General features: G+C 35.7%; 2 protein-coding genes across 2 annotated transcripts; both read left to right on the forward strand.

Moving 5' to 3' along the window:
* Positions 1 to 988: 988 nt before the first annotated feature.
* Positions 989 to 3311, forward strand: LOC119078044. The gene is made up of 3 exons (XM_037185459.1): positions 989 to 1101; positions 1367 to 1521; positions 1623 to 3311. Exons 1-3 carry the CDS (start codon positions 1099 to 1101, stop codon positions 2530 to 2532), a joined length of 1068 nt encoding a protein of 355 aa, XP_037041354.1. The 5' UTR covers positions 989 to 1098; the 3' UTR covers positions 2533 to 3311.
* A 1094-nt stretch (positions 3312 to 4405) lies between these two features.
* LOC119078042 (T-complex protein 1 subunit eta) lies at positions 4406 to 23151 on the forward strand. Its single transcript, XM_037185457.1, has 5 exons — positions 4406 to 4563; positions 4943 to 5201; positions 5282 to 6235; positions 14607 to 14795; positions 22420 to 23151. The coding sequence occupies exons 1-5, from the start codon at positions 4561 to 4563 to the stop codon at positions 22641 to 22643; spliced, it is 1629 nt and encodes a 542-aa protein (XP_037041352.1). The 5' UTR covers positions 4406 to 4560; the 3' UTR covers positions 22644 to 23151.
* The last annotated feature ends 4034 nt before the right edge of the window (positions 23152 to 27185 follow it).

Raw genomic sequence — 27185 nt, forward strand, 5'->3', positions numbered from 1 at the left:
CGAGTACTCGAAGGAACCATATTCAGTTCGCGGATCTATCCATCCGTTTCGGAGAACCGTCACTCATAGTCGTGCGGGACCGACGAGTCAATTTGAATACAGATTGTTATCGCAACGGATAGAGTGACTAATTGTAAGCTAAATTCTGTTGAAATGGCTTCCCTCGACAACCTGACCACGTAGCTACAGCTAGCTAAAGTCGAAAATTCGACGTTTTTAAATGGTTTTTAAATATCGATATGTCTAAGATGAAGAGAGTTTGAAACTCTTTGAATGGCGATATTGGTAGGATATTTATTTATTTATCTGTTACGACATTTTGTTTGCAGCAAGGTCACTCTACGATGAAATTTTCAATTTATCTAATTTGTCTATCTTCAAGTGCCCGTTCCTTTAGGATGAGTGTAATTGTTTTTTATTCTTCATAAATAAGTGATTTAAGTTATTTGAAGCATTTCTTGCAATGATTACGTGTATCTGTAGTCTGTTAAAGCTGATTTTCACATATTTTTGGGGTAAATTTCCTCTAACGGCTACATAGTTTCCGTTCCAGAAAAATAAATTAGTGTCGAAGCAATCACTATAAGGTACCTGAAGTTGGCATCGGCAGTTTTTATATATTAGCATACCTTATTGGAAAATGACCGGTACAATTACGAGATTAAAAAACAGCCTTCCGAAATCGGACATATTTTCCAGTTGACTGTTGGGTATGTGCCGAGAAAGGTATTGGTCCCTAGAAGTCATAATCACTTAAAAAAAAACTCCTCGAAGCTTGTGTGGGTGGTGGGAGGTGATCGACTACCGAAAACATGCACTTAGAAGGTTAAAAGTATTTTTTACTTCATGTGAGCATTATACCTTCCTAGGAACTGGAAAATACTTCGAATTTCGATAGCCTGTTTTCAAAATTTTTACGCAAAAGTTGCAAATTGAGCGCAACATTCTATGACAAAATTGAGCAATTGACACAAAAGTGACACTTCGATAGGTTTCTGCTCTTCGTAAATACCGCATTTCATAGACAGCAATTCTGTGTGATTTTATTGGATTTAATTATACTTTCAATTGAAACTACCTCAATAATCCACAAACAATATGGTGAGAACATTCGTTGGAACGTGAATTGTGCTCAGAAGTAAAGATTGTTCATTGAAAGATTGACGATACAAAGCTTCAATGAATTTTATCGACTGTGATGGTTTTGTTGATGAATTAAATCATGACAAAATCTGACTTCACGAACGACCACACAATCCAATTTCCTTTATTTTGCTGTATTCTCATAGATTCTGACTTACACCTTCCGTGTACGACAAATGGTCGGACAATATCTTAATTGCGATTTCGTTTTCATTTATAACAGCAACCAGCAATCGTTTTATTCGGAGAAGGAACGGATAATTCACGAGGCATACCACAGTTGATCTCAAACATAAATGTCACTGAAGTAGTTCGTACAACTCTAGCTTCCCGTGCTATGGACAAATTGATTGTGAACAACAACGCAACATTGACAGAGTGAGTTTCGATTATTTGGGCAGATTGATGTACGGAGTGCTCCATCCTAATAAGAGTAGTGAGCAAAATTGACTGGAAACATAATCTCTGTATAATTGTAGGATGCAAATTTTCGTGAAAACATTAACCGGCAAAACCATTACCATCACTACCAACGGATCTGATTCAATTGAAAATGTTAAGGTCAAGATTCAAGACAAAGAAGGAATTCCACCAGATCAGCAGCGATTGATATTCGCTGGTAAGCAGATTGAAGATGGACGCACCCTAGCCGATTATAACGTTCAGAAAGAGTCCACTCTTCACTTGGTGCTCCGTCTCCGTGGTGGTGTAAGAGTAACGATCAATTTCTGCGGTAGAACAACTTTTGACGTGGAACCATCAGAACTAATTTGGACCGTCAAACAAAAAGTTCGGGACTTGAACGGCATACAGCCAGAAAATCAACATTTGTTGTTTGCCGGTACGAAATTGGAAGATGCAAAAACGATAGCTGATTACGGCATAGTGGATAATTCGCGCATCGATCTGATCCCACTGTATCCAATATGTGAAATCCCCAAAAATGCAAAGCCGGCCGTTAGAGATTTCATTGTTTTCCATTCAAATTGCGAAGGCTGGATGGCTGAATCATTTTTAGCCAACGGGTCACTGATTATGGAAAAAGACAAATTGAAACAATTTTGCTATAAGTTGACCAGTGATGCACTAGAAATCAAGAAACAAATGAAGCAAACTGAAGCGGAACTGGAGGAATTTAAGAATAGTCGCAGTGACATGGTTGAACAGGGAGGCAAGACGATGGAAGTGAGCACAAAGTTGGTGGATGAGAATGCAAAATTGCGGGAAGAGAATGCAAAATTAGTGGAAGAGAATGACACATTAATCAGAGAGAAAGAGCGATTGGTGGACGAGATAACCAAATTTCGGGAAGAGAATACAAAATTGGCGAAACAATACGGAAATGACAAATTAGAAGAAAAATTTGCGAAATTAATGGAAATTAGCTGATCACATCCAAATCGACAGTCGAGGAAATGAAGATTTGATTTCTCTTGAATATTATGAACTGGCAGTGGAATGACTACTCTTTTAAAATAACAAGTAAGGCCACTAACGTGTCACATCCTTTAAGCATGGTTTCCACTCAACAAAAAGCACTCCGTGAGAGAGCGAGCTGCCATGTCAAGCAAACAAAGCAAAAATCGAAAAAATTCAATTTTGTCTCTCACAAGGAGGACTTTTTAGATAAGTGGAAATCACGCCTTAAGCACAAATCGTACTATACTCCGTTCTGAAAACGGTTCATCCGTTTACACGACAATTAAACAAAAGGCAGTGAATATGTTCTAAACGGAGGCAAAACGGAATGAGAACGGAGAACTTTTTTGTAAACGGTGAATGTACGATTCGTGCTTTACTCATTAAAAAAACGGAGTGACACATTTTCCTTCATCATTCATCTTGTAAGTGGTTCCGATTTTGCCGACTGTACTGCTTACATTTTGGGTTAATTCAATTTTTTTCAAGTAACTTTGAGAAAATCGTTTCTTGATAGAAAACAATTTTTTTTTTGTTTAAAATAATGTTGTCCGTCGATGCAAAATAACTTGTGAAACTTGCGATCCCCCATTGCCATGATACCACTATAGTTAAACTACTTACAATTATCAATACAAATGCATCAGTTGATTGAAAACGGGAAAAGCGTCTAATTTTCAATTTATATGAGACTATGAGACTGACTGTTATAATTATAGAACAAAATAAAGTAAATTGTAAGCACTTAACGAGACGAGACTATTTTTTTATTATAGAATTTTCCATTATATGTACCGAATAGGAACGCCAACTTGGAGTAGACATGCCCAAGTCGGGCTCAGGAGTTCACGCAAATCGCCATTTCATTAGATACGCGAGAACTTTCCTTTTCCACACAAAGAAATTCACCAAAATCGAATTTGTATGGCGTGCTTACTCCAAAGTTTACAGACTGACCTTACTGTACATTAGAATCTATTGGTTTAATTACACATATATCGATGCAAACGTGGCACTTATTAATCAATTGAAAAATGCACATCAGGTTCGATTTGTCTGTCGATTTTTTTTTAATTCTTCGACATTTTATTTGGGAGCATTTCTGGAATTTAGAATAGCATCGGCGCATTAAACGATGGATCGTTTACATTTTAAACAAATTGATTGTTATGTAAAGGTTTTAGGCTTCACTTCTTCACATCAATACCTTCCTTACACAAAATGCACTGTCGGTATTGAAAGTCGTTCAGGGTGACTTGTCGTGAACATTTGTTGCGAATAACGTTAAACGTAATTTCATAAAATCCCTTTTTCACCTAAACTGTTCTGACTCCCAGTGCTGACATCGGACCAGTTGGAGCAATACTTGGATACTCGGAACCAGGAGAAGGTCGAGCGCCAACTTCCTGACTACAGATAATGAATCAGGATGAGTCGGCGGTCATGTTGGTGTGTATGGCTGGGCTGTCACCGAAACTTTCCTAAAGTAAAATTTCACCCATAAGGCTATGAAACCCTGAACCCTGTCGGAATATACGACAAGTCTTGAATCAACGCTTAAATATGTCATCACGCTTTGCCGGAATTTATTTTGTGTTGGTGATTTTAAGTTGAAATTTGGCGAATATTTAATCAATATTTCAAGAATCGGTTATGACCCTCAAAGACTGTACTGTTTTCATACAAATTCGATTAACAGACGGTTTCACTATCGGCTCTATTACATCATTAAACATTTTCAATAGATTGACATCAGACGATTCTCTGCTAGAGTTGCATAGATTTTCAAAATTATTGCGCCAAAGTGGCAAATTGAACGCAACGTTCTGTGACAATTGAGCAATTCACGCAAAAAACATATAAAGTGACATTTCGATAAGTCCTCTGCTCTTCGTATATTAAAAGACCGCATTTCATAGACTCGCTGCTCGATTTCTGTGTGATTTTATTGGATTTAATTAAACTTTCAATTGAAACTACCTTAATAATCCACAAAAAATGGTGAGTTGAACGCAAAAATGTTCGTTTCATCGTGAATTGTGTTCGGAAGTAAAAATGGTTTCATTGAAAAAGTGACGATATACCATCATACGGTCATGTGAATCGAAAATTTCGTTTCTTTCATCACTCATGGATTATATTGCCACTGCGACCTATTCAATTTAGTAAAAATTTACATGAAAAACGTTCTTTGCGTTCGTCGGTAATGTTCTTATTGATGAATTAGATCGACACAGGATCTCACTTCATCAACGGCAACATAACCTCATTCCTTTATTTTGGTTGATTCTCGAAGATTCTGACTCACACCTACCGTGTATACGACAAATGGTCGGGGCTATGTTTTAATTGCGATTTTGTTTTTTGTCATTTCCAACAGCAACCACAAATCGTTTTATTCAAAGAAGGAACGGATACTTCGCAAGGCAAACCACAGTTGATCTCAAATATAAATGCCTGTCAAGTAGTTGTTGATGCAGTGCGTACAACTCTCGGTCCCCGTGGTATGGACAAATTGATTGTGAACAACAATGGCAAGGCAACAATTTCCAATGATGGTGCAACGATTATGAAACTTTTGGACATTGTTCATCCGGCGGCTAAGACACTAGTCGACATTGCTAAGTCACAGGATGCCGGTACGTTTCGACTGAATAACTTTTCATTTTGATCCGTTTTGCTAATTTGTGGCGACGATTTTCCGATAAATTTTTTGCAGAAGTTGGAGATGGTACGACCAGTGTCGTTTTGTTGGCTGGTGAATTTCTGAAACAAGTGAAGCCGTACGTAGACGAAGGTGTTCATCCTCGAATCATTATCAAGGCGGTCAGGAAGGCATTGAGCCTGTGCATTGAAAAGATTCGTTCGCTGGCCGTTAAAATCGACAAAAACGCCGACGACAAAAGTGAATTGTTGATCAAATGTGCGTCGACTGCAATGAATTCCAAGCTGATTCACCAGCAGAAAGATTTCTTCTCGAAAATGGTCGTCGATGCCGTACTAATGTTGGACGAATTGCTTCCATTGAACATGATCGGTGTGAAGAAAGTAACTGGTGGAGCGCTGGAGGATTCAGTTCTTGTTCCGGGTGTTGCCTTCAAAAAGACATTCTCATATGCCGGCTTCGAAATGCAACCGAAAGCCTACACGAACTGCAAAATTGCACTGCTGAACATTGAACTGGAATTGAAAGCCGAACGGGACAATGCAGAGGTTCGCGTTGATAATGTTAAGGAATATCAAAAGGTTGTCGACGCCGAATGGACCATTCTGTACGAGAAATTGGCTAAAATTCATGAATCCGGTGCCAATGTTGTTCTGTCCAAATTGCCTATTGGCGATGTGGCTACACAGTATTTTGCCGATCGTGATATGTTCTGTGCTGGCCGTGTACCGGAAGAAGATCTTAAACGCACCATGAAGTCGTGCGGTGGCGCTGTGATGACAACAGTGAACGATTTGAAGAACGACGTGCTGGGCAATTGTGACATTTTCGAAGAGATTCAAATCGGCGGCGATCGATTCAATATTTTCAAAGGATGTCCGAATGCAACCACCTGTACGTTGATCCTGCGTGGCGGTTCCGATCAATTTTTGGAGGAAACCGAGCGGTCTTTGCATGATGCCATCATGATTGTCAGGAGAACGATCCAGAACGATTCGATTGTGGCTGGTGAGTAATTGTTTGCTTAGTTCATGTTTTACTGATAAAAATTTCGGTTTAACGTGTCAAAATGATGGAGAAAGACTCACAACCTTCGTCGCTCTTACTCCGCCAGTAGCTTTGATTACACGGATTTTTATGTCGAATCTCTGCGATTATTTCATGTCTCAATAGACCTGAAAGTGTCTCAAATTCGAATTAGAATGACAATTTTCTCCCAGCACCACATCCATTCCCCTACAATCAGACGCCGCAATGGCCATACTGAGAATTCTGGCGATTTCCGAAGGGTCCTTTGCATTTTTATTTGAAAAAGTGGTCAATTTCCAATTTTACGGGCCTTTTCGCGATTTCCCCAAAGAGCCTTTTAGTAGCCAGTCCACCACTGCACAATCCACTCACAATATGTTGTGGGAAAATACTATTCTGTTACGTCATTTCATTGACAACATTTCGAACTATTTTCAACTAAGTAGTTAACTCGAGTTAACTTTACAAACCTTACCTCAACTATGACTAAGACTATCCTCCTCTTTTTGAACTTGTACAACCTACAACACCACGTCTTTCTATAGAATCGATTGCAAAAAAAATAAAATTTGACATTGCTACGCCTAAGGATAGATGATGAAGTTATCCATTCCATTTTTTGTACCTTGAACTTTTCGAGCAAACATTCGTTGTGTGAAGGCCGCACGAAACTGCATCGTTTAGTTTCAGTTTGACACTGATTTGCTATACGAATCCGGCGAACCTATCTGCAATTAAAACAAGAGTTTGTGGAATAATTCGAAACAGAAGCAGGAGGAGTGATAAAAGGGATCCATTTTTCACTAGTAGGTCAGGATCGGCTTCACTACCACTTTATTCTCAAGGGTTGATGATTGAAAAGGTCAATTTTTACTGAATTTCTTCTCGTGACAACTTTTCACTTTTAGTTGATTTGCTCAATTTACCATTTTTGCCATCAAATGCAATAGTTTGCCCAAAAACGGCAATCCGGTGTTGCTGGTCGAGTAGCAGCACCCTGTTCATCGACAACAATAATAAAAACAGTTTTCAGTTTTTATGTGTGGGTGAGAATTGCAATTTTTGTATTCTCGTTTATTGGTTTTACAATTGAATTTTACAAATTTTACGACTACAATAATGACCCAACTGTAAAAAAAAGTTCCCTATTTTAGTTAACGTACTATATAAACATGAACCGTTATTTTACGTCCCCAGTTCTTTCACACCTTTTGTTCACAACACCAAATGTGAATCCACAACCACACCTCTCTTTTTTCAAATCGACAAACATCTCATCTCCAAACAATTACAATAGATGTCTCTACCTACACGTCCTTTCGTTTCGACTTTCAACAGAGCGTTTTTCAGATCTACGACGCATTTAACTCTATTCAATAAAATTCATGTTTGGTGCGAGCACCATACACATAAATGAAAAAAAAAAAAAGAGTTTTCGTTGTGCTGTGTATTATACATAGCTGTTGTGTGTTCGTTGCTAGCAAGAAATGAAACGAGTACGAAAGTTAAATTTTCTTCGTCAACCATGCAAAGGCAGAAACGTTTTAGTCATTTGGTGCTAACAACGACGACAAGAATGAGGGAGATATGTTCGAAATGTATGATAAAAGTATTGGAATATTAGATTTTGTATCCAACACTAGGGGATCGGTACTTCACACAAATTAAGTAACGGATTTAATGATTTCGGTGGCATACGCTTGTCGTTTCTAAATAGCTATTTGCTAACTAATTAGTAATCCACATTTACTAACGTGTTAGGAACAAGATTTGATGTGCAGCAGTGCGATCCTCATTATTTATGAACGCCAATTTACGCAATAATGCGTAAGTATATAAATGAAAATCCATTTACGCACTACTTTGATCGCACTGCTGTACATAAAGGTTAATGTGGGAAAAATTGTGATCTTCGTCTAATCGTGACGATTGACAATTAAATAAACCCGAGCCATATTCCAAACAACTTTTGAAAAAAATTAAACTTCAGACAGACATTTTGAACAGACATCAATTCATATTTCGAATGATAACAGAAATAATTTCCATTTGAACGTATCAATATTGGTTCTGATCGTCGTTATGAAATCAACTGCTGTGTTTTCAGTACGCACAGACATGTGTTTTGAAATGGTAAAACGTTTTTTTTTTTGTTCGGTATGTAACTATTGGTTACCAATATGGTTAGGCCTAAATCCTGAAACATTAAATGATTTTTTAGGATTGGGTCTCCGATAGTTTTGATTCCACAAACGTTTTTTTTTTGGAAAGTAAATTCGAGCGTTAACCGTTTTCAGAAACCCGATAGCGAATGACTCGATTTTTTTCTTAGAAATTCTTCGTCAAAATTTTCGTTTTTCGTTTGTCGTCTTCCTGTTTTGAACAGATTTAATTTTGTTGCAGGTAGATTTTGTTTCTGTGAATTTGAATCGAACTTCTTTGAGTTTTTTCCAATTTAAACAAAATCTTTCTTCAAATTATTCAAAACAATATTTTGGGGTTCTCATATTTCTTTGTAGTGAGGGTTTTCGCTTTAATATATGGCGAACGTATTATGGTAACCGTATAATCATTCAGTCTGTTACTTCTGTTGTCTAAACAATTTTCTATTAAAGACTCCAAAGACCTTCTCTAACGATGGACAATTTTACTAAGAAAATTTTGTGTTCCATCGAAATAAAATGACCAATTTGTCGACTCCAGTATTCGAGAAAATTGTTACACCGAACAATGTTCTGGAGGAAAATTTCTTCATTCGAAAATTCGGTCACACCTTTTCTGATCACCTTTTCATAAACGCGAGCAACATATGGATATTCGGTTGGATAAATGATGAATATTGTTACTGAATCATATATGTATATCGTGTAGCCGTGCACGTAGGTACCTTAAGTATATATCATCACATTCAACGCAACGAGTTCGAGGTTTGTAAATAAACCGCTTTCTATGAAACGTTTTTTTTTTTGTTATTTATTATAGCAGCAGTCAGCATTGTTGGTGTGTAATGTTGTTTTTATTTTACAACAACAATTCAAACGCCTTCTACACACAGTCGTATCGTCAATACATTCGCGTACGATTTCACGAGTACAGTCATTGTCGATGTAAGAAAGTTTTAAGTGAAATCTTTTTTCGCTAGCAGAGTAAATCTAAGCCTGACTAGATCATCACTTATCGATAACGATGAAGAAAAAAAAACAGTCAATAATCACAGGCTAGTTTAAGGTTAAACTCTACACTGACAATAAAGTTTCGAAAAACTCAGCTGTTGCAGGTAAATTTGTCTCCAGGTAATCTACAATAGCTGCCACAGCTGTAGCGCCCCATACAAAAAATACTGGTAATGTAGATTACCTGCAGATAAAGTTACCTGCTGCAGGTCACCAGTCATAAGAACCCTTGAATCCGATTTTTACGCAGACTTTTTTCCGTACATTCAGGTATTTTCAGAACAAGTTTGAATTTGATACTAAAAAGGAAAAAAAAAAGAACTGACAATGGTGTGTGTTGTGTTGTTTGTACGCAGTCGACGTTTCGATTTTTTTTTATGAAACTCGATGACTTTATTACAGTGGTTAAGCAGTTGAGGTCAATATTTAGAAATGTTGTATCCTGTAACTTTGTCACTCCTTTTTGAATGTCGGGCTCATTCAGTCGTGACAGTTTTTTTTTCTCTCTCGTTCATTTATCACAGAGATGCTATCGTGTTTCGAACGGTCATTCTTTGGTAAGACTAACGACTCACAAAACAAAACTTGTTCAACAATATTGTCACCCACACCATTTCCCAGTAAATAATATACAAAAAAAATCGTTTCTCTCTAGCATTATCCACATCTGCGACTCAAAGTGTTCTAAACGGAGTCGATTTCTTTCGTATAATATTACGATTTACCATCAGCCATCTGCTATCGACAACGACGATAAGAATTAGCGATGAGCCATAGATACAATGAACAAATGATTTAACGCGATACACTTGTCTTTTTCTGAAAGATTAAACAAGATCATCTGATAAGAAATGCATTAAAAATAGCAGCGAAACGTTGATGTCGCATAGCAACCGACGTGTCGTGACAATTTAATTCAATTTTCATTATGATTGCACCACGGAACGTATAAATAGATATATTGAAATGAAAGGCTTAAATGACGTGCGTGGACCATTTACCATTTGTTTGTTTTGAGACAACAAATGTCTGGAATAAAAATAAAATGGAAATTCCACATCGCATGTACCTGCGTTTCTTTTGAGTTTATTGTCATGTGAAGTTGACAAATGTATTTGAATATGTTGAGAACCAGTTAACTTCACGTCCACAAATGAAGAAACGTTTTGTTGTTGTGTATCCTTCTTTCGAGGGACTATTTTTAATTGTCAAAACACTCGCTTCTTCAATTGGTGTAACAACCTAATTGGATTACAACCTAATTGGTTAAAAACATAATTAGTGCATTTATTGCACTCCATCCTGTAAAGCTTATTTCATTTTTACATAAACGACATCAACGTCGTCAACGTTATCAATTCAATTAGTACAGGTAGTTTGTTGAAAGGCAATTAGTGGTGCAAAATGTATACATCCGTTCTGGCAAAAACTTGCTTTGCTTGTCGTTGTCTCTTTTAATTGATCGAATTATTGTAGCATCGATGAGGCAGAATGTTTTAAAAGATTTTAATGAGGGATACATTGTGGATTTGTTAACATTGTTTCCGGAATTCAAGTGTGGGTTATAGTGACTGATAGTGAAGGGGACTAGAGTACTCTAGGTACTAGGGATGAAACGATTTTATGTTCAACAAATCGTCGGCAACATAACTAAAGGGCGTATCTCCGATATCTCAGAAACTACCGAACCGATTTTGATAGACTTATTTTGCCCAACGTAAAGTCAATCGGCCATATGGCTCCGAAGATATTGTCGAAAAAAACAGCTTTTTTTAAACAAAATTTGTAAGACATTTGAGCCGATTTTGATAAAATTTTATTTTTCCCTGAATAATGAATTCTGAGCTCAACATGAAGTCAATCGGCCACACGGCTCAAAAGTTATTGTGGAAAAACTGAAAAGCTACTGGAGAATACGACGAAAAGTGCTGATTTCACTGAAATTTTTTTATGCTCAAAATTCATAACTTGGTACTACCTTTCACGGAAAAAAAGTTTTTCAAAATCGGTTCAGTAGTTCCTGAGATATCGGAGATACGCTTCGTCATGTTGCCGACGAATATAGATTTGCATTTTCCATTATGGAGAACATTATCGTGCAACTAAATTCTGTGTAACAGATGAAAGATTTCCCGGTGCAGCGTAGGAAACAATCTCTGAAGCGGGTTCTGACGATATGAAAGACCTATCTTCTCATGTAATTGGACTCCGGCCGTTTTTAAATCATTAAAGTTAAACTTCCTTAGACTGCTTCAATGATTGAACTTAAATTTAGACTGTCATGGTCCTAATGCTTGACCTAATTTTGACCCCATACGTTTCAACGACTAATTCAAATTGAGTTGATGTTAATCATCACAATGATTCCCACAATGATATTATGAAGAACCACTCTCACCACGACGAAAATCAAACGGATTTTTAAACTGTCAATTCCCAAAAGAATACATTTTTCCTTGTACTCGACCGAGTCGCGTAGCGAAATAAATGGTTTTGTTGAGAATGCATGACTAATACTCGTATCCCCTTCGAGCCTGTTCGAGTGAAAACGACTGCGTAAATTAATGTTTTTTTTTTTGTATTCAAATAAAACCAACTCAACGAGCTCGGTGTTTCGTTGCGTGTAAATCACACGGTTACATTCACAATGAAATGATTTGTTTTTTCTTGTAAGTTTTTAATACCGAGAATACAATTTTAATGAGTGTCTGAGCTGCTGTTAATTTAGCTAATTATTTCGCAAGTTCCGTTGATTGAAAAGCGACGAACAAAAAATCACGAACAATAATAGCTCGAAGATACAACGACGTAGTTATGGCATAACACCACAGTAATAGTAGTTTACTTTGTTAGCCTTTCAGAAATGGCAAGCGTATCGACGCTTGAGAGAACATTTAACCAATCGTCTATTTTTGTCGTTACTGTCGATAACACATGACTAGCGGTTTCCGAAAGGCAAATAATTTTAATAAACCAGCAACCTTCAGTACACAAACGTGATGAGAATTCTTACAGTTTTAAAATAAACCAGCTGCTCGGCTATTCAGATACATTCCAACCAATTTTATTTATAGCTCAAGTTCCCCTTTTGTCAACGGTTACATTTTAATTTATTGTATTTTATATGAACATTATGAACCAACCCCAATCACCGTGCTGTGCAATATTATACGTACAATGTAATGCATGCAGTTTATATTTACCAGTCTTTTAAATTTAACTGTGGAAATCATAAAAGCTATGAAGAAAAACACGTCTACCGACGGAGTACGGATTCTTATTCGATGAGAATTGTTGTGATGATATTTTTAAACCGACGACATTACGTCTCTGTGCATTGGTTGCATACATAAGTTGAAAAATTAGATTTTATTGTCCGAGCCAATGGCAAAATAAATAAACGAGCAGGTTTATGCAATGTAGTAAAGTCAAGAAATTATGAGCTAACACAGATAGGTACGTAAGTAATAGAAGGGTTGCGTAAACACATGGAAAAAATTTGTTAGTTTCTTTTGTGTAGATGGCTAGGCCTGCTCTAAATCCGGGTAGTGTGGGATATTGGGATGAATATGCGTTTTTCTGGTCCGGAAGGCTTAAATATTGGACCCGTATCTTTTTTTAGAATTTTAAAAAATAGTTTAGGCATGGGGAGCGAGGCATTTGTACAAATGTACGAACATAATTTCTAATTCGTCAGCTGTGGTACGTTCGGATGATCCTTTTAATAGTATAGCCAACGGTTGATTCCATAATATTTATGAAGGATTTTCATGTGAACTATGACCTTTTCATATTCTAACACCCAGCGTGTTATCGGGAATGCTCCGTTTCACTTACAATGAGTAAATGGATATTTTCTTAGTTTCTATAAACATTGCAATGGTTTTTTTCTGTCGTTTTGACTGGTCGTTTTATGTTCTTTCCTTCACCATTGGAGTCCTGTTTAAGCATTTACAAGTCGTTCGATTACTGAACAGCAATAATAACTCGATATTCTTTTCGAATAAATAAAACGTTCATCGATCCGTATTGCGTCACATCAAAGTAATATTTATGTGTATACGTCCGGATAAGCACGTAAGCAAAACGAAACAACAACAACGAAACTTCAAATGCATTTTTACAGAGTTTCTGTAGTTCAACAGCAATTTCTACAAACAATCAATTGTACTACAATACGCTGATAGATAAACACACAAATACGTTGAACGCGGGGCAACGTATTTCCTTGGCATTATTTTCGTTGTATTTCAACGTGATTCTTGTTTAACCGATTCGGTTTTCTTTTTCTTTTTCTGATTCATACCTCGATATTCATACAGTTTAATCGACTTTGACAAGGTGTTGAATTAATGTGTGTGGCTTGGAGGGTACACAAAGTACGGGCGCTGTGTACATTGAGTCTGAATGGAGTTTTTGTGTTCAATTTTATAAATTGAATTCATGGTATGCGGGTCGAGACTGAATTGAATTGAATTTTCTAGATTTCTAGACTAAGTTGTCTGTTATGAAAACCTAGTTCGAGTTCAGTAACTTTTTCTAGAGCAACCAGCTCTAGTCAACAACAATGTTCAGACAGTCAGTCTAAACGGTTTAATATTTCGCTGGTATGCTCTGGGAATTCAACCATTTAATTGTGAGGATGACATACCCTCGGTTTATAAGAAGCAATCATCGAGCTCACGGTGAATTATGTAATTGGAGTCTTGATTATTAGGTTGGAAAACACCGTCTCATATTATTGCATTGGAAAATCTCGAAAATCAAATTCATAAATTTCGCAATATGCACGATCCGAACCATAATATCAAACATTTTTGTCAAAAACACATGAATTTTATTTACATAAGTCCTTCAATTATAACGAGAAATTTGTTTGTCTGTTTGTACAACAAAGAAAAGACGAAAAATTCAATTCTTAGTTCGAAAACAAAGATGCGAGCCAACTTTATATTAAATGCGAGATTACTACAGAGATGTGTGTGCCTTACTTTTCGGTCGGGTCATATTCTTCTAACAATATTCATTCAACGAAAAACAATTTAAAATTCAAATGTAATCTCTATGCTGCTGTTTTTGCATCGCTAATAAATTGGCCATTGTCTTAAACTAATCTCATTTCAGCCCGAAAGTGATTGCATAATTTCATATTCTATTTTTTTTATGTTTTATTACAGGCGGCGGTGCCATCGAAATGGAACTTTCAAAAATGTTAAGAGATTATTCGCGTACCATTGCTGGCAAAGAACAATTGCTGATCAGCGCTATTGCCAAGGCGTTGGAAATTATACCGAGACAGTTATGCGATAATGCTGGATTCGATGCCACAAACATTCTGAACAAATTGCGACAGAAGCATGCACAAGGTAAGTCTTTCACTATTTTTTTCCCCCCATCTTCGTCGCCTTTTCTTTTTAATTATTTACGATCCTATTAAGAGGTCGCGTAATCATAAATTAAATTTTATCGTCAAACTCGTTAAGCCATTTACACGAGAATTATTTTCCAATTGAAAATTGAATTAATTCCAACCACGAACACAGCTTTTATATTATGTCCATAAAGGTGTTATTTGAACGAGTTACTTATGTTACTTGTGTTACCTTTTAACGTAAATGCATTGTAAAGCGAAATGTGCCTCGAACAACTTTCGGTACCCATTAACGTTTTGTTAGGAGGCAGACTGTTAATTATAGGATCACTCAAACAGTGTCTATAAGCGATTGTTTCTTATAACATCTTTCCATGCAACGTTAATTTCACGTTAATGGACTGCTATCTCTTCAGTTATGTGTTCGGTTTGAAATCGTTTTTTTTTACAATTCCATAATCACTAACCGCAATCAAAGAATTTGATTTTCATGTTGTCGATGGTGTAAACAGTTTTGTACAGTGCGCACATACCATGACTGACACTGATGATTACAGGGCCTATTATTTGTGAAATGCAACGAAATGTGTGAAAGTTATCGAAATTCTTTCAAATTTAACGAAATTTTGAGAAACTTAACGAAATTTTGTAAGAATCATAAAACATAGTGACATATTTCTGGCCAAGACATTCTTCAAATCGATTTTTTACCATGAAGCCATGATGGCTCATTTTTCGTCAAATGGAGAAAAATGTAGAACGACGAAATTATGTAAAATTTAACGAAATTTTGAGAAATTTGTGAAATATTGCGAGATTTAACGAAGTTTCGCAAAACCTTAATTTCATAAATTTTACAAACAATAGGCCCTGATGGTACCGTGTACATTCGGTTCTGGTGTAATTAAATACATTTTTTTTTGAAGAAACAAACGCTTTCAATCTGTAAATAAATTTGCAAATTCTTCCATTTTCGAATACACAACATCCAGTCCAAAATTGACAACAAACGTAGAAGATAATACCACAATACTTGAACGCTGACGAGGTTTTTTTATGCGAGGGATTCAACTGTAAAATTGACTCGACTTTAAAAAAAATGATTATTCGAGCTAAAGTTTTGAAAGTTTTCTTATGCATATACCAGCAACGGCATGGCATACAAATGGAACTGGTTTTTCTGTTTTTCAGTTGAACTTAAGTGGATCGTAGAATAAATACGTCTCGTGGTTTTTTCTTCTTCTTCTTCTCTCTGGTGAAGATTTTAATTGTCTACCCACATTTCCGTCGTTGTTGGTGCTCATTACATACCCGTTTTTATTTTATGGATTTTTTTAAACTCATTTCTTTCGCTAGGTTAGCCGAACATACGGTAACTCTATGTAACAATAATGGAATAAATGAATGTGTGGTACGGATTGGGATGTATAATGAAAAAAGAAACTCCGCTTTTTGTTCACCTTTTTTTCGTCTTTTCAAATAATTTTAATATTTTTATTGAATTTGAGGGAATTAAACGAAGACTTATGGAATTACAACCGGGATAGCGAACATCTGGATGTTTATTGTGGTTCTGGCATTATCTGTTCGGTAGTATGGATTACAGCATTACGTCTCTTCGTTTATTTATTTGCCGTTTTTTTCGTTCATTCTCAACAGTCCTAATCTCTCGAGCGGTATATACCTTATCAAAGCCGATTTAAAAAAAAATGAAACGAACAATTTCTTGTCATTATACTATTCCAGTACATGATTCGTTATTTTGCTTATCAACGAACCGTTTGTTTTTCACTTGGTTTTGTTTTTCGTCTACATTTTTCATATCAATTTATTTGTGTACATCATTTATAGTTCGTTGTGCATTTGACTATTTCCGAGTCCAGAACGTTTCACTGGTATCGGAGTAGCGATTGAATTTGTCCGTAAATTCAGCATTAAATTTGTCAATTTTCTGTCTGAATTTTCCTTTAGGTTGGTTCCTTTACGGAATTGTATAGTCTGATACCAGAAATCTAGATAGCTGTAACGAAAGCCGAACATAAACCGTACATAAGCTACAAAAATCTCTGACCTAATTAAATCTGTTACTTCATTTGTATCAAGTAACTCCGCGTCCTCGATACAAAATCTACCACTCAATATTCTCATCATACGTTTACCTATATAACACTAGCCAGAGCTCATCGCTTATTCTTGTCGTCATTATCGATAGCAGATGACTAGCCGTTTTTCTAAGAAGTCCTCTAAGCGGACTCACACTCATTTTACTTCCTCACTTATTTTTATCTTCTAATTACAACAGCTCTTAGAAAATAAATGTTTTTAAATCGAAGCTCTTAGATGTTTTCTTGTCCATCTAATGACGTCTTGTAGTCATGGTTACAGAATAGAATAGAATAGTTACAGAACATTCAGCGTTAAGTGAGCTGTAAAATAATCAGATGACACTTGAAAATACAACAGTCGATCGTGAGAGTATGCGACAAGAATGACATCAAAACCCACTTCTGGAATTTATTTTTTACATTCAAAGCATTTATAATTCCTTTTGCTGATAACCTTTCCACTGATTACATGCCATTTTACAATGTTTAAACTTTTGTTCGTTGATTTTATGACGGTTCCATAATAATAATCATGGTGTGATGTTGTTTCGATTCGGAATTGTTTACCAGGCTTGCCAGGTATTAACGTTTATTAGCTTATGATTACATTTTGTTGATTTACCGATGACGGTTAATATAATTCGCTCGATTCATTGTATGACAATTCTTAATCTGATCTGAATCTATCACAATATCGGACTGTATTATTACTGGATAGTGGATATTGTCATCCATAAAATTAGCATAAATGCGATTCTCAGTTCGTAGAAAAATTTCCATTTCCAGTAGTTAGCATTCAACGGAAAAGAAAATCAATGAGAAAAAAGTTACTTTTCATAAAAATGGTGAAGCAACTCGTGATAAATTATTCGTAGATTGTGTACGGCAGCGAATACAATTTCTTATGGAAAATTATTGAAATGAACCCTTTGGTCGGGATTGGTCTGGTTACTCAAATTTGAAATTCATCGAAAACGTTCTTTAGCATTTTGAAAATTTAATTGCCATGGCTGTTGGCTGATTTTGTTTATAATTCGATTGAAGGATGTGAGGCAAAGTAAATTGAGATGTGGGTATTGTTACCTCTCACAGACGGCAAGCTTATCAGAAGTTTTAATATCGAATCTATTACTTCATTTGATCTAATTATTTTCATAAGATTGATTTCAAATCTTTTACTTCAATTGTTTGAATATTCTTTTTGCTCTATAAGACCGCGTTAGTTAGAGCTTGCATGTGTTTCTTTTGAGTTTATTAAATACAATTTGCTGTTGAAGAGAAGGTAATACGTAGAGAACCGGTTAAATTCACATCATATTCACGTCCCCAAATGTAAAACGTTTTGTTGTTTTATATCCTTCAAAGGGACTATTTTTAGAGTGTCTAATTAGGTTAAATTAACCTGCAACATAATTAGTGTTTTTATTGCATTCCATCCTGCAAAGATATTTCCTTGTTCCATAAACGACATAAACGTCGTTAACATTGTCAATTCAATTACAGGCAGTTTGTTGAAAGCCAATTAGCGATGTAAAATGTATGCATCCGTTCTGATAAAAATTTACTTTGTCGTGGTCTCGTTTAATTGATCGAATTATTTTAGCATCAATGACGCAGAGAATGTTTTAAACATTTTGGAAAAAATAGATATTACCGGACGAATGCCTTGCGGACACGGTAACATTGTTTCCCGATTTTCCGTGTGAACTATAGTCATTGATTGTGAAGAGGACTAGAGTACTCTAGATACCAAAGATGAAACGATTTTTCGTTCAACAAATATAGATTTGCATCATCCGTTAGCAAGCATATCTGCAGTACGACCATCGGATCTACTACTTCATTCTGATTTTACATTGTAGAACAGTACCCAGAGCTCATCGATTTTTATTTCTTGTCGTCGTTGTTGATAGCAGATGAGTAGCCGTTTCTATAAGGTTAATAACTGGCAAAAACGGTAATGATTGGTTTGGTTGTAGATATCATTTACGTCACCTTAAAGTCATTGGCTAATTTAAATAAATTATGCGAAAATTATGTCCCGATATAGATTCTAACAAAACCATCTACTGAACTGTAACCTTTTCGCTTGTTACAATGTGTACACACACAAAATCTGCGTCTCAATTGGCTCTATTTTTCAAAAAAAAAAAAAACGAATTCATTGACGTTCACCTAATCTCACCATCTGCGTTTCTACTGAAACCGGTTCATTCATATTAGATAATCCATGCCGAAGTACTCGTATTATTCCCGTTGTCATCAGTTGTTTCTTTATCAGCAAAACCACTTGAAATGAGAGTTGAGCATTGTCGTAAGGTGCTGGGAAAAAACGCTTTCAACCGTTCAGAATCGGCTAATCAACTGTCATCGACAGAAATGACAAAAACAAGCGATGACTGCGGGTTAATGTGGTCTTATGTAGTATGCAAACAAATAAAATAAGCTTGCTGTTTCGAAAAGGTTAATACCTTAGGCTCACTCGAGTGTAATAATTAGAAAATTGTCAATAACCTATCATCGATGCATGGTTGTATATCTGGGAATAATTTGTGTTCAAGCAAATTTTTATCCAAAGTCAGACGAGTCAAATCTATTTTCATTCTTTGTATCGTTTTTGAGTTACGTAAGACTTTGTTGTCGTTGATTTCTTGTTTGTTATTTGCTTTTTTGTTTATCATTATCAACAATGAACACATCCAAACATTAGCCAATAAAATTTTATCAAAATCGTTCTCAAACGACTCACAGCGAGATTATAAAATTTCAAATAAAAAAAAAATTGAGAGAGAATTTCCATCAAAAATTTCATGCCAGGTTTAGAGCACGCACAACTGACTTGTTTTGATCAAATTTTTGCGTCGTATTTTAATTCGAAAATAGAACGCCGCTATACCGATAGTCTAAAAATGAAATTTTGTTTGGATTATATATATGTTTCTAGATATATATTGCAGTTAGAGAGCTACTTTCAATTGGATTATGTGTTTATTGATAAATTGCATTTCTGTGGAAATACTTTGAGATGATGCCGATTTTGCTTCGGCTCGTTTACATTATAATACTCATCAACGTGCGACCCCTGGACACATTTTATTTATAAATTGAAATAGAAATGTTCAACATTATGCTTTCAAGACAAATCATCAGAGAACAAATTACTTTGTGTTGTACGAACAGCCATGGTACTGAAACGATTCACCCGTTGTATACCTGTGTTGAAATCATAATTCCCCCCATCATCACGTTAAGGAACACGTGACTTTTCACAAAACACTAAAATTAACTTTCCGTGTACGTTGCATAATATGTGTGATGGAGTATAATGTCCTGTAAACATTTCTTGTTGTCTAACACTTTGTTAAATAGAAGAAGGTGTTTCGAATTCTCTTGTATAAATATTAATGTGATGAGTGAGCCGTGTACGCAATACAAGTGTTTTTACTGTACTGTTATTTCGTCAACGTTTTCGATTTTTTTTGTTCTTTACTTATTTTGACTCGAAACTTATTGATGAAGCCATGTGTTCACAAGCCGCAAATATTTGTCTTTAAAATGGGAGAAATATCAACAAATTGGACCAGTTCAGTTTACGTAAACTGAATTTGGTGATCCATTTTTTGCAAGCATGACGTTCGAAGCCTTATGACAAGCACAGAAGTGTAACATTTTGTTGGAGTTTTGTGACGGTACAGTTTGCTAAAGGCGTCAGGAAAGGTTAATATCAAAAACATACTATTCTTGGGAAAACATTTTGCCATATTTGTATAAACTCCTCATATTTTCCCGAGGTTTCTTACATTTTCCTGAATTTTCTGAAATTTTTCCAAAATTTCCCAAATATATTTTTTGGGAAAATTAGGGAAAATATGAAAAAACATAGGAAAATGTGGTCAAATTCAAAAATCATGCTGAAAATGTTGAACATGTTTTCCCAAAAACAGTCTTTCATTTCATGGTAGCGTTGATCGATCAAAGGGGTAGACAACTAGAGAAAGTTTAACAAACCGCACATTCTAATCTTTCTCTATTTCTCTGCAAATCATTGTTCAATTACACCGAAGTCATTACTCAATTACTCTGACCTATTCACCTTTTCTATTTGATTTAATTTACCTCCGTCCCAATTGATCAATAATTTCCTTCTATTCGATCTATGTAATTTCGAGCAATTTATTATTTTAAACTGTCCGACGTCGCGTCGATTAGTTGTGACATTGAATTTAATGGAAATTTCAAATGTGAGCTCACATGCGACAATTATTTTATTTTCATAAGGATTACAGAAGAATTTCCGTTTTCGATCTATTTTTGATTTATTCATGTCGGAAGACAGAACGCTTATTATTAGGGACACATTATACTGGATTGGTGAACATTAAAATGCATAAGTGTACCGTACCCTCATGTAATCATTTATATGGTTAATGATATCAGACCGATTAATGTGGAAAACCGTAAATTATCAACTCGTCCAATTTTCTACTCCTGAGGCAATTTGCCCATTTTCAATTATGACAGACAAGGCCATATCGGTTCTCGTTAGCGTGCATTGGTTCGTTTATTTCTTTCGTTATTTATTTACTGTAACGCGCCAATTGTTCTAGAATATCGAACGAGTGTAAAATGTTTCGTTTCTCTCTAATTTTCTATTATTTTTGAACACGACTCAATAATTGTGTAATTATAGCGTTTTTTCGCTACGCATGACGCACTTAATGAGTCAATTGTATTGCTGTTCTTCATTCATATGGTGATTTTTTTTGGTACAAAAACAACAACTCGCCTCGACTCATTTATATGTATTTAGTACTTTCAGCATTATTTGTACCCAGATCGTAGCGTATGACCTGCAAACAATTACAAGCATCAATACCCCACCATCGCATTCGTCACACAATAATATTTTTGCGTTTGCAAACAAATTTACAAATTTATTCGATTGAATTTAAATTTGTTTTTTGCACACACAAAAAACGAACAAAAAAAAATTGGCAAAAAATCCATCAAGTCAAAACGTATGACCTTATACGAATAACAAAAACATCAAGCGTTGTTAGTCTTTCAACAGACAAAAAAAAACATTCAGAGAGACGTTGGAAAACCTTAAATTTTATCGTTTGAATTTCGCAATGAAATCTAACAATTACAAACGACTGTGTATAAAAGAATCAGTCACTTTTGTCTCATACTCGCACGACACATTCACTTTCGACGAGAATGTTTTTCACAGGTCGTAAAACCATTAGTTTTGTCTGAACCACTGTTCACACCATTCGTACAATAGAAATACGTTTAAGAGCCACTTAGCCGAGATGAAAAAATGGTTTTCTGTTGCTAACAGAAATGCTGACGAAACTTACTTTACCTTGCAGTCCTTCATACTTGTGCATTGAATGTAAAATATTTGATTTTCTGGGGTCACGTCTCTCTCAGTTTAATCCAACGATTAAAAAAAAAAACAAATTTTTCAGAGCCATGACCATTGAATGAATTCTTCTTGTTATTTTACAGGCAATAGTTGGTTTGGCGTCGACATCAACAAAGAAACAGTCGCTGACAATTTCGAAGCATGTGTCTGGGAACCATCTGTCATCAAAATAAATGCACTGTCGGCTGCATGCGAGGCAACGTGCATGATTCTGTCGGTTGACGAAACAATTAAAAGTCCTAAGGCTGGCGGTGAAGCACAGGCACCAATGGCTATGGGCCGTGGAATGGGCCGACCGATGGGCTAAGATATTGTGTGATCGATTTAGACCGCGATGATGTAAGGCGTTCACATTTTACCCATTAGCCGCAAACATTTTTCTTTCTTACTTTTTCGTTTCGTTTATTTGTTTATCATTTCATGGAAGTCTAATAGAGATGAGGAAAAAAAAAGCAAATCAAAACAGAAATATAATTTTAGTCTCTCCTAACCCAAGTATTTTATAATAATTCAGTGAACATAACAGCACGTAACCATTTTGCATTCACTTTTTTATATAAAAGAAACAACAAAAAATTGATTGTCCGGTCATCGATATTGCATCGAACAAAAAACAAAATCTGAATTTATTATTGGAACAAACGTGCTGATCAACTCGTTTATTAAATTGTAATGAATATTTTCAGTGTTTTTTTAAATGAAGAAATAAGCTTTGTCATCACCATCTCTAGAATGTAAACTGCACACCTCTAACATTTAAGCGATTGTTCATCAGTTTATTTTATAGTTTGTTCGATTCTTTTAATAAAATAAAATAAAAAACTTTTCAATGAAATTAAGTGCAGTGTCTACTTTCAAGGATATAAAGTGAAGTGAATAAGGGTCCCAAAACCAAAACGAAGAAACTTCTGCACGTTATGTCCGGATATGTGTATAAGCAAGTATGCGAGTATAAAAGGCTGGTGGAAGTTTCGTGGAATTCGTCTGTCACACATTTCTGAGAAAGTTTTTTGTGCTTAGAAAGTGTTTAACAAATATCTGACAAAAACCTGTTACTTTACTAGGTAGGGGAGTTTGCCTTTTCCCTCACTAAGGAAAGTCTTTCCATCGCCCGTACCATACACGTGAAATAATTTGATATGTCGTAACACGATGAGTAAAAGTACCTTGGGCTAAAACCCTCGGATTCTTTTACTCATCTGGCCAAGAAATATCAAATTCTTTCACTGGTATAGAAATGTTCGATCATTCATCAATTATTGGGATATTTTTCGGTTGGGATCAGTTGATGTATAAAACGCAGTTTTAGCAGACGTTTCAACGCTATATTTGCGTCATCTTCAGTGCAAGATCATTCATTGTGCCACCGGAAAATGAGGCACCACTTCATTGACATCAGTGTTAAAACTCATTCTTCGTTTGTAATCAACATTACTTTGCAACCTCCATGCAAAACTTTCTGCAAACGTTTGCAACATATTCAGATTGTCTACATGGTGGTCACAAGAAACACTTCCTGAGTCAACAAGGCGAATTATCAGTATAACAGGTGAGCAGCAACAGCGGCGAACTGCGAAATATCAGTGGTAGGTATAACAGGTGAGCAGCAACAGCAGCGAACAGCGAAATTGGGGTAGGGTAATCTCGCACACCACACAAATTCATGGTGTGCGAGATTCACCTCTAAGTGGTGAATCTCGCACAGTCATGACTTTTCGTTACATGTCGTAAAAGGACGCATACTATGATCGCGTGTGCGAGATTCCCCGACACCGCGAAATTAGACCAACCCCTAACGTCTAAGTGCATCGCTGCGCAAAGCTCTTCAAAATCAAAATCAAATCAAATGTCAGGTCGTCCGTCACATCTGTTTTCTTCACACTTCCTAAAGACACCGTTTCGTGCCTCGCCTTCGGCTCGCGGTACTTGACAAAATAAAAAGTTCCTAGCAATGACGTCATCTTCTAGGGTCAAGATTGTTGCTCAATACCTCCAGGGAAAGAAATATTAAAAAAAAAGAAGTTCGATCGATGAAGGAAAAAATTATAATTCTGCTAAATCCGATCATTTAACCTTCGTATTAATCCTAATCGATATAAAACAGGAGTTGTGATGGCAGGTAATGATCACAGGAAATAAATTTTTTCAATTAAAACTGGGTACAGCAATCTCTCTGTTGTCTTTACTCAAAATTTAAACAAAAGAATAGCAAGTTGCGTCGGATGCTGCGAAAGTAATTCAATACATGAGGTAGCAGTTTTGTGATAAAAGGAAACTCCCAAGTGTGTTTTTGAGCAACAAGCTTCGGTAACTGTCTTTTGCGAGTATCATAAAATTGGTTCCGAATTAATGAATTAAGTAGCAGCATCCAATGTATTCTTACGTACGCAGAAGTTGAATTTCATATAAAAATTCTGAGCCTGAATCGAATCGGTACCTGCACCATTCACGATAGTATATTTGCTCAATGAATGTAATGACAAAACAGAGATTACAATTAAAATTACAAAACGAATCGTATGAACATTGTGTAGATCTACACACATTCACTTCCTCTTCCGTTTACGTAAGTAAATATCTTCGTTTATTTTTGTATATTTTAAACTTAAGATAAAAACGAAAACATTTTTGATAAAAATATGTTTGTACGATGGATTGGTAATATAGGTAAGTGCAAAGCGCATGCATTAGTTCTATGAAACAATTCATAGTTATATATGAGCTTGGAGTATAGATTAATCAGTGGCGCCGACTTCGAGCGAATTACAGATCATAGTCGCTGTAACGTCAGCAAGTTTTTATGAATTTCCACTGAATCGCTATCTGAATCAGATTGACTGCCAAACTTCAGTTGGTTCTCGTTTCAAAACGTCCGACATTCCAGTGTCAAATTGAATGTCGGCGTCACTGCTTGAATTATTGTAGAAATAACATTTTCGTTGCATATATGAGTTCGAGAATTATTTATTTCCAAATCATTTGCGGAAGGCAAAGACATGAATGTTGCTGTTTTAAGATCGAAATCCTACCGAAACCACATGCAAATGGGTGTGGTGTTTCTATCAGTTGATATTTTTGAAATCGGTGGAGGCACATATTAAGAATCACTATCTATCGTATAGTGTCACCACCATATAAGACGGAAGTCACCATCAATGTGTCTAAGTCTATTTCTAGCAACAAAAATTGGTTAATCATCGAAAACTTCGTCGAACAGCTCGTATAAATAATGCACGTTGTATAGTGAAAGGATAAATTGAATTATATCTTGTAGATATAGTATGTACGACGTGCACACCGTTTAGTATGTGTGAACCATCGATAAAAGGCAACAAAATTATTCTAGCAACAGCAGCAGCAGCAGCAGCAACTGAACCGAACTGAACTCAGAGCACACACCTTTAATATTGTCATTTTAATTGCATAATCATTGCCCAATAAATCGTTACTTGTTTTGTAATGGTGATGCGGTTAATGAACTCTGTTGCCCTTTTCGGTTCACGTTTGCACTATACGTTGAAATTTACTGATTTTTTTTTATTGTACAGCGTTCAAAGAGTGTTAAATATGTATGTACGAACTACAAATTGCTCCTGCGGTAACGAATATTCCATAGTGGAAATATACGTTGAATTATGTAACGTAGTTTCATCAACATCAATAGCAATATAGCTAGAATTATTTCACAGGACGTACAGCCCGATTGACATAAAGGAATTCAGTTGTTGTTGACGATAGCCTTTGTCATTGTATTTACATTATTGTAGATATTATATAATCCTCGACCATTGAGGTAACTCGAAAGGGATCGATAGTGAAACATGAACAAACAAATGAACGGATGAAGTATGTTGGATTTCAGTCAAGGACTTCGATCGATGTGCTTAGTATGGAAAATTCTTTACATAACTCGGGATACGAAGACTCTTTTTGACTTTCCCATATTTCCTTAATTTTCAAAAAACTGAGAAAATTAGGAAAATGTAAAAAATAAGGGAAAAAGTTTTCTCAAAAAGAGTCATTGATCGTTTGTGTGATAACTGACCTCGGGTTCGCCTCGAGTCACACGAAAAGTTGACTTTTCAACTTCGCATTTTAATTTCAATGCCAGCACTGCTTGCAGGATGAGGTGAATGACATTTATGTATAGATATCAACAGAATTCCAATTTTAACTGAAAATAGCTGTATTGCGCTATTGTTATCGTTTAGATTATTGAGATCTGATCTTGGATGTGAAAATGGACCGAAAATTCATGCAAGATATAGGAATTTCTCGATTAATATACTCAGGCTGAGGTAAATCTCAACAAATAAGTGAAACGACTATCGTTCGAAACTGTCGTAACAATGAAAGATGTAAACTACTAATTAAGGCATATTACTCCTGATATTACCTTACAAACTTCCAACCAGTGAAAACCACCAACAATGTCCAAATAAGGACGTCATTTACTATTATGCAATATCAAATCACCTATAGTGGTCTGCACATTTTAACTTTCCGCTTTCAATCGTAGGTTCATATAAAAATGTTCGAGTAACAAATCGATCCAATGGATTATTTAACCTGAAAGGATAGTTCCACATTTCGAAAGAGAAATTGCCTATTGAATAAGTAATTTTTCGAAGCAGTAATGTTACCACATTATAAATGAAAAACGTTATTCATCGATTTTTATTACGACTGTTACGACATTCTGAAGTTAATACATCAACTAAATTAGCCAGCTGCTGTGCAGTTAAAATTAATAGGAATATGATGGAAAGCACTTCACTAGTAACAGCTTCAAAATGTAGAACAATAAATATGGTGAAAATTACGCAAAGAAAATCAACATTTGAATAAG

This window comes from Bradysia coprophila, unplaced genomic scaffold (assembly GCF_014529535.1).
Source record: "Bradysia coprophila strain Holo2 unplaced genomic scaffold, BU_Bcop_v1 contig_24, whole genome shotgun sequence".
Taxonomy (NCBI): domain Eukaryota; kingdom Metazoa; phylum Arthropoda; class Insecta; order Diptera; family Sciaridae; genus Bradysia; species Bradysia coprophila.

Coding starts and splice junctions, on each gene's coding strand:
- LOC119078044 (XM_037185459.1), top strand. Junction 1,522..1,622: donor AACAACGCAACATTGACAGA/GTGAGTTTCGAT, acceptor GTATAATTGTAG/GATGCAAATTTTCGTGAAAA.
- LOC119078042 (XM_037185457.1), top strand. Junction 6,236..14,606: donor GAACGATTCGATTGTGGCTG/GTGAGTAATTGT, acceptor GTTTTATTACAG/GCGGCGGTGCCATCGAAATG. Junction 14,796..22,419: donor GCGACAGAAGCATGCACAAG/GTAAGTCTTTCA, acceptor GTTATTTTACAG/GCAATAGTTGGTTTGGCGTC.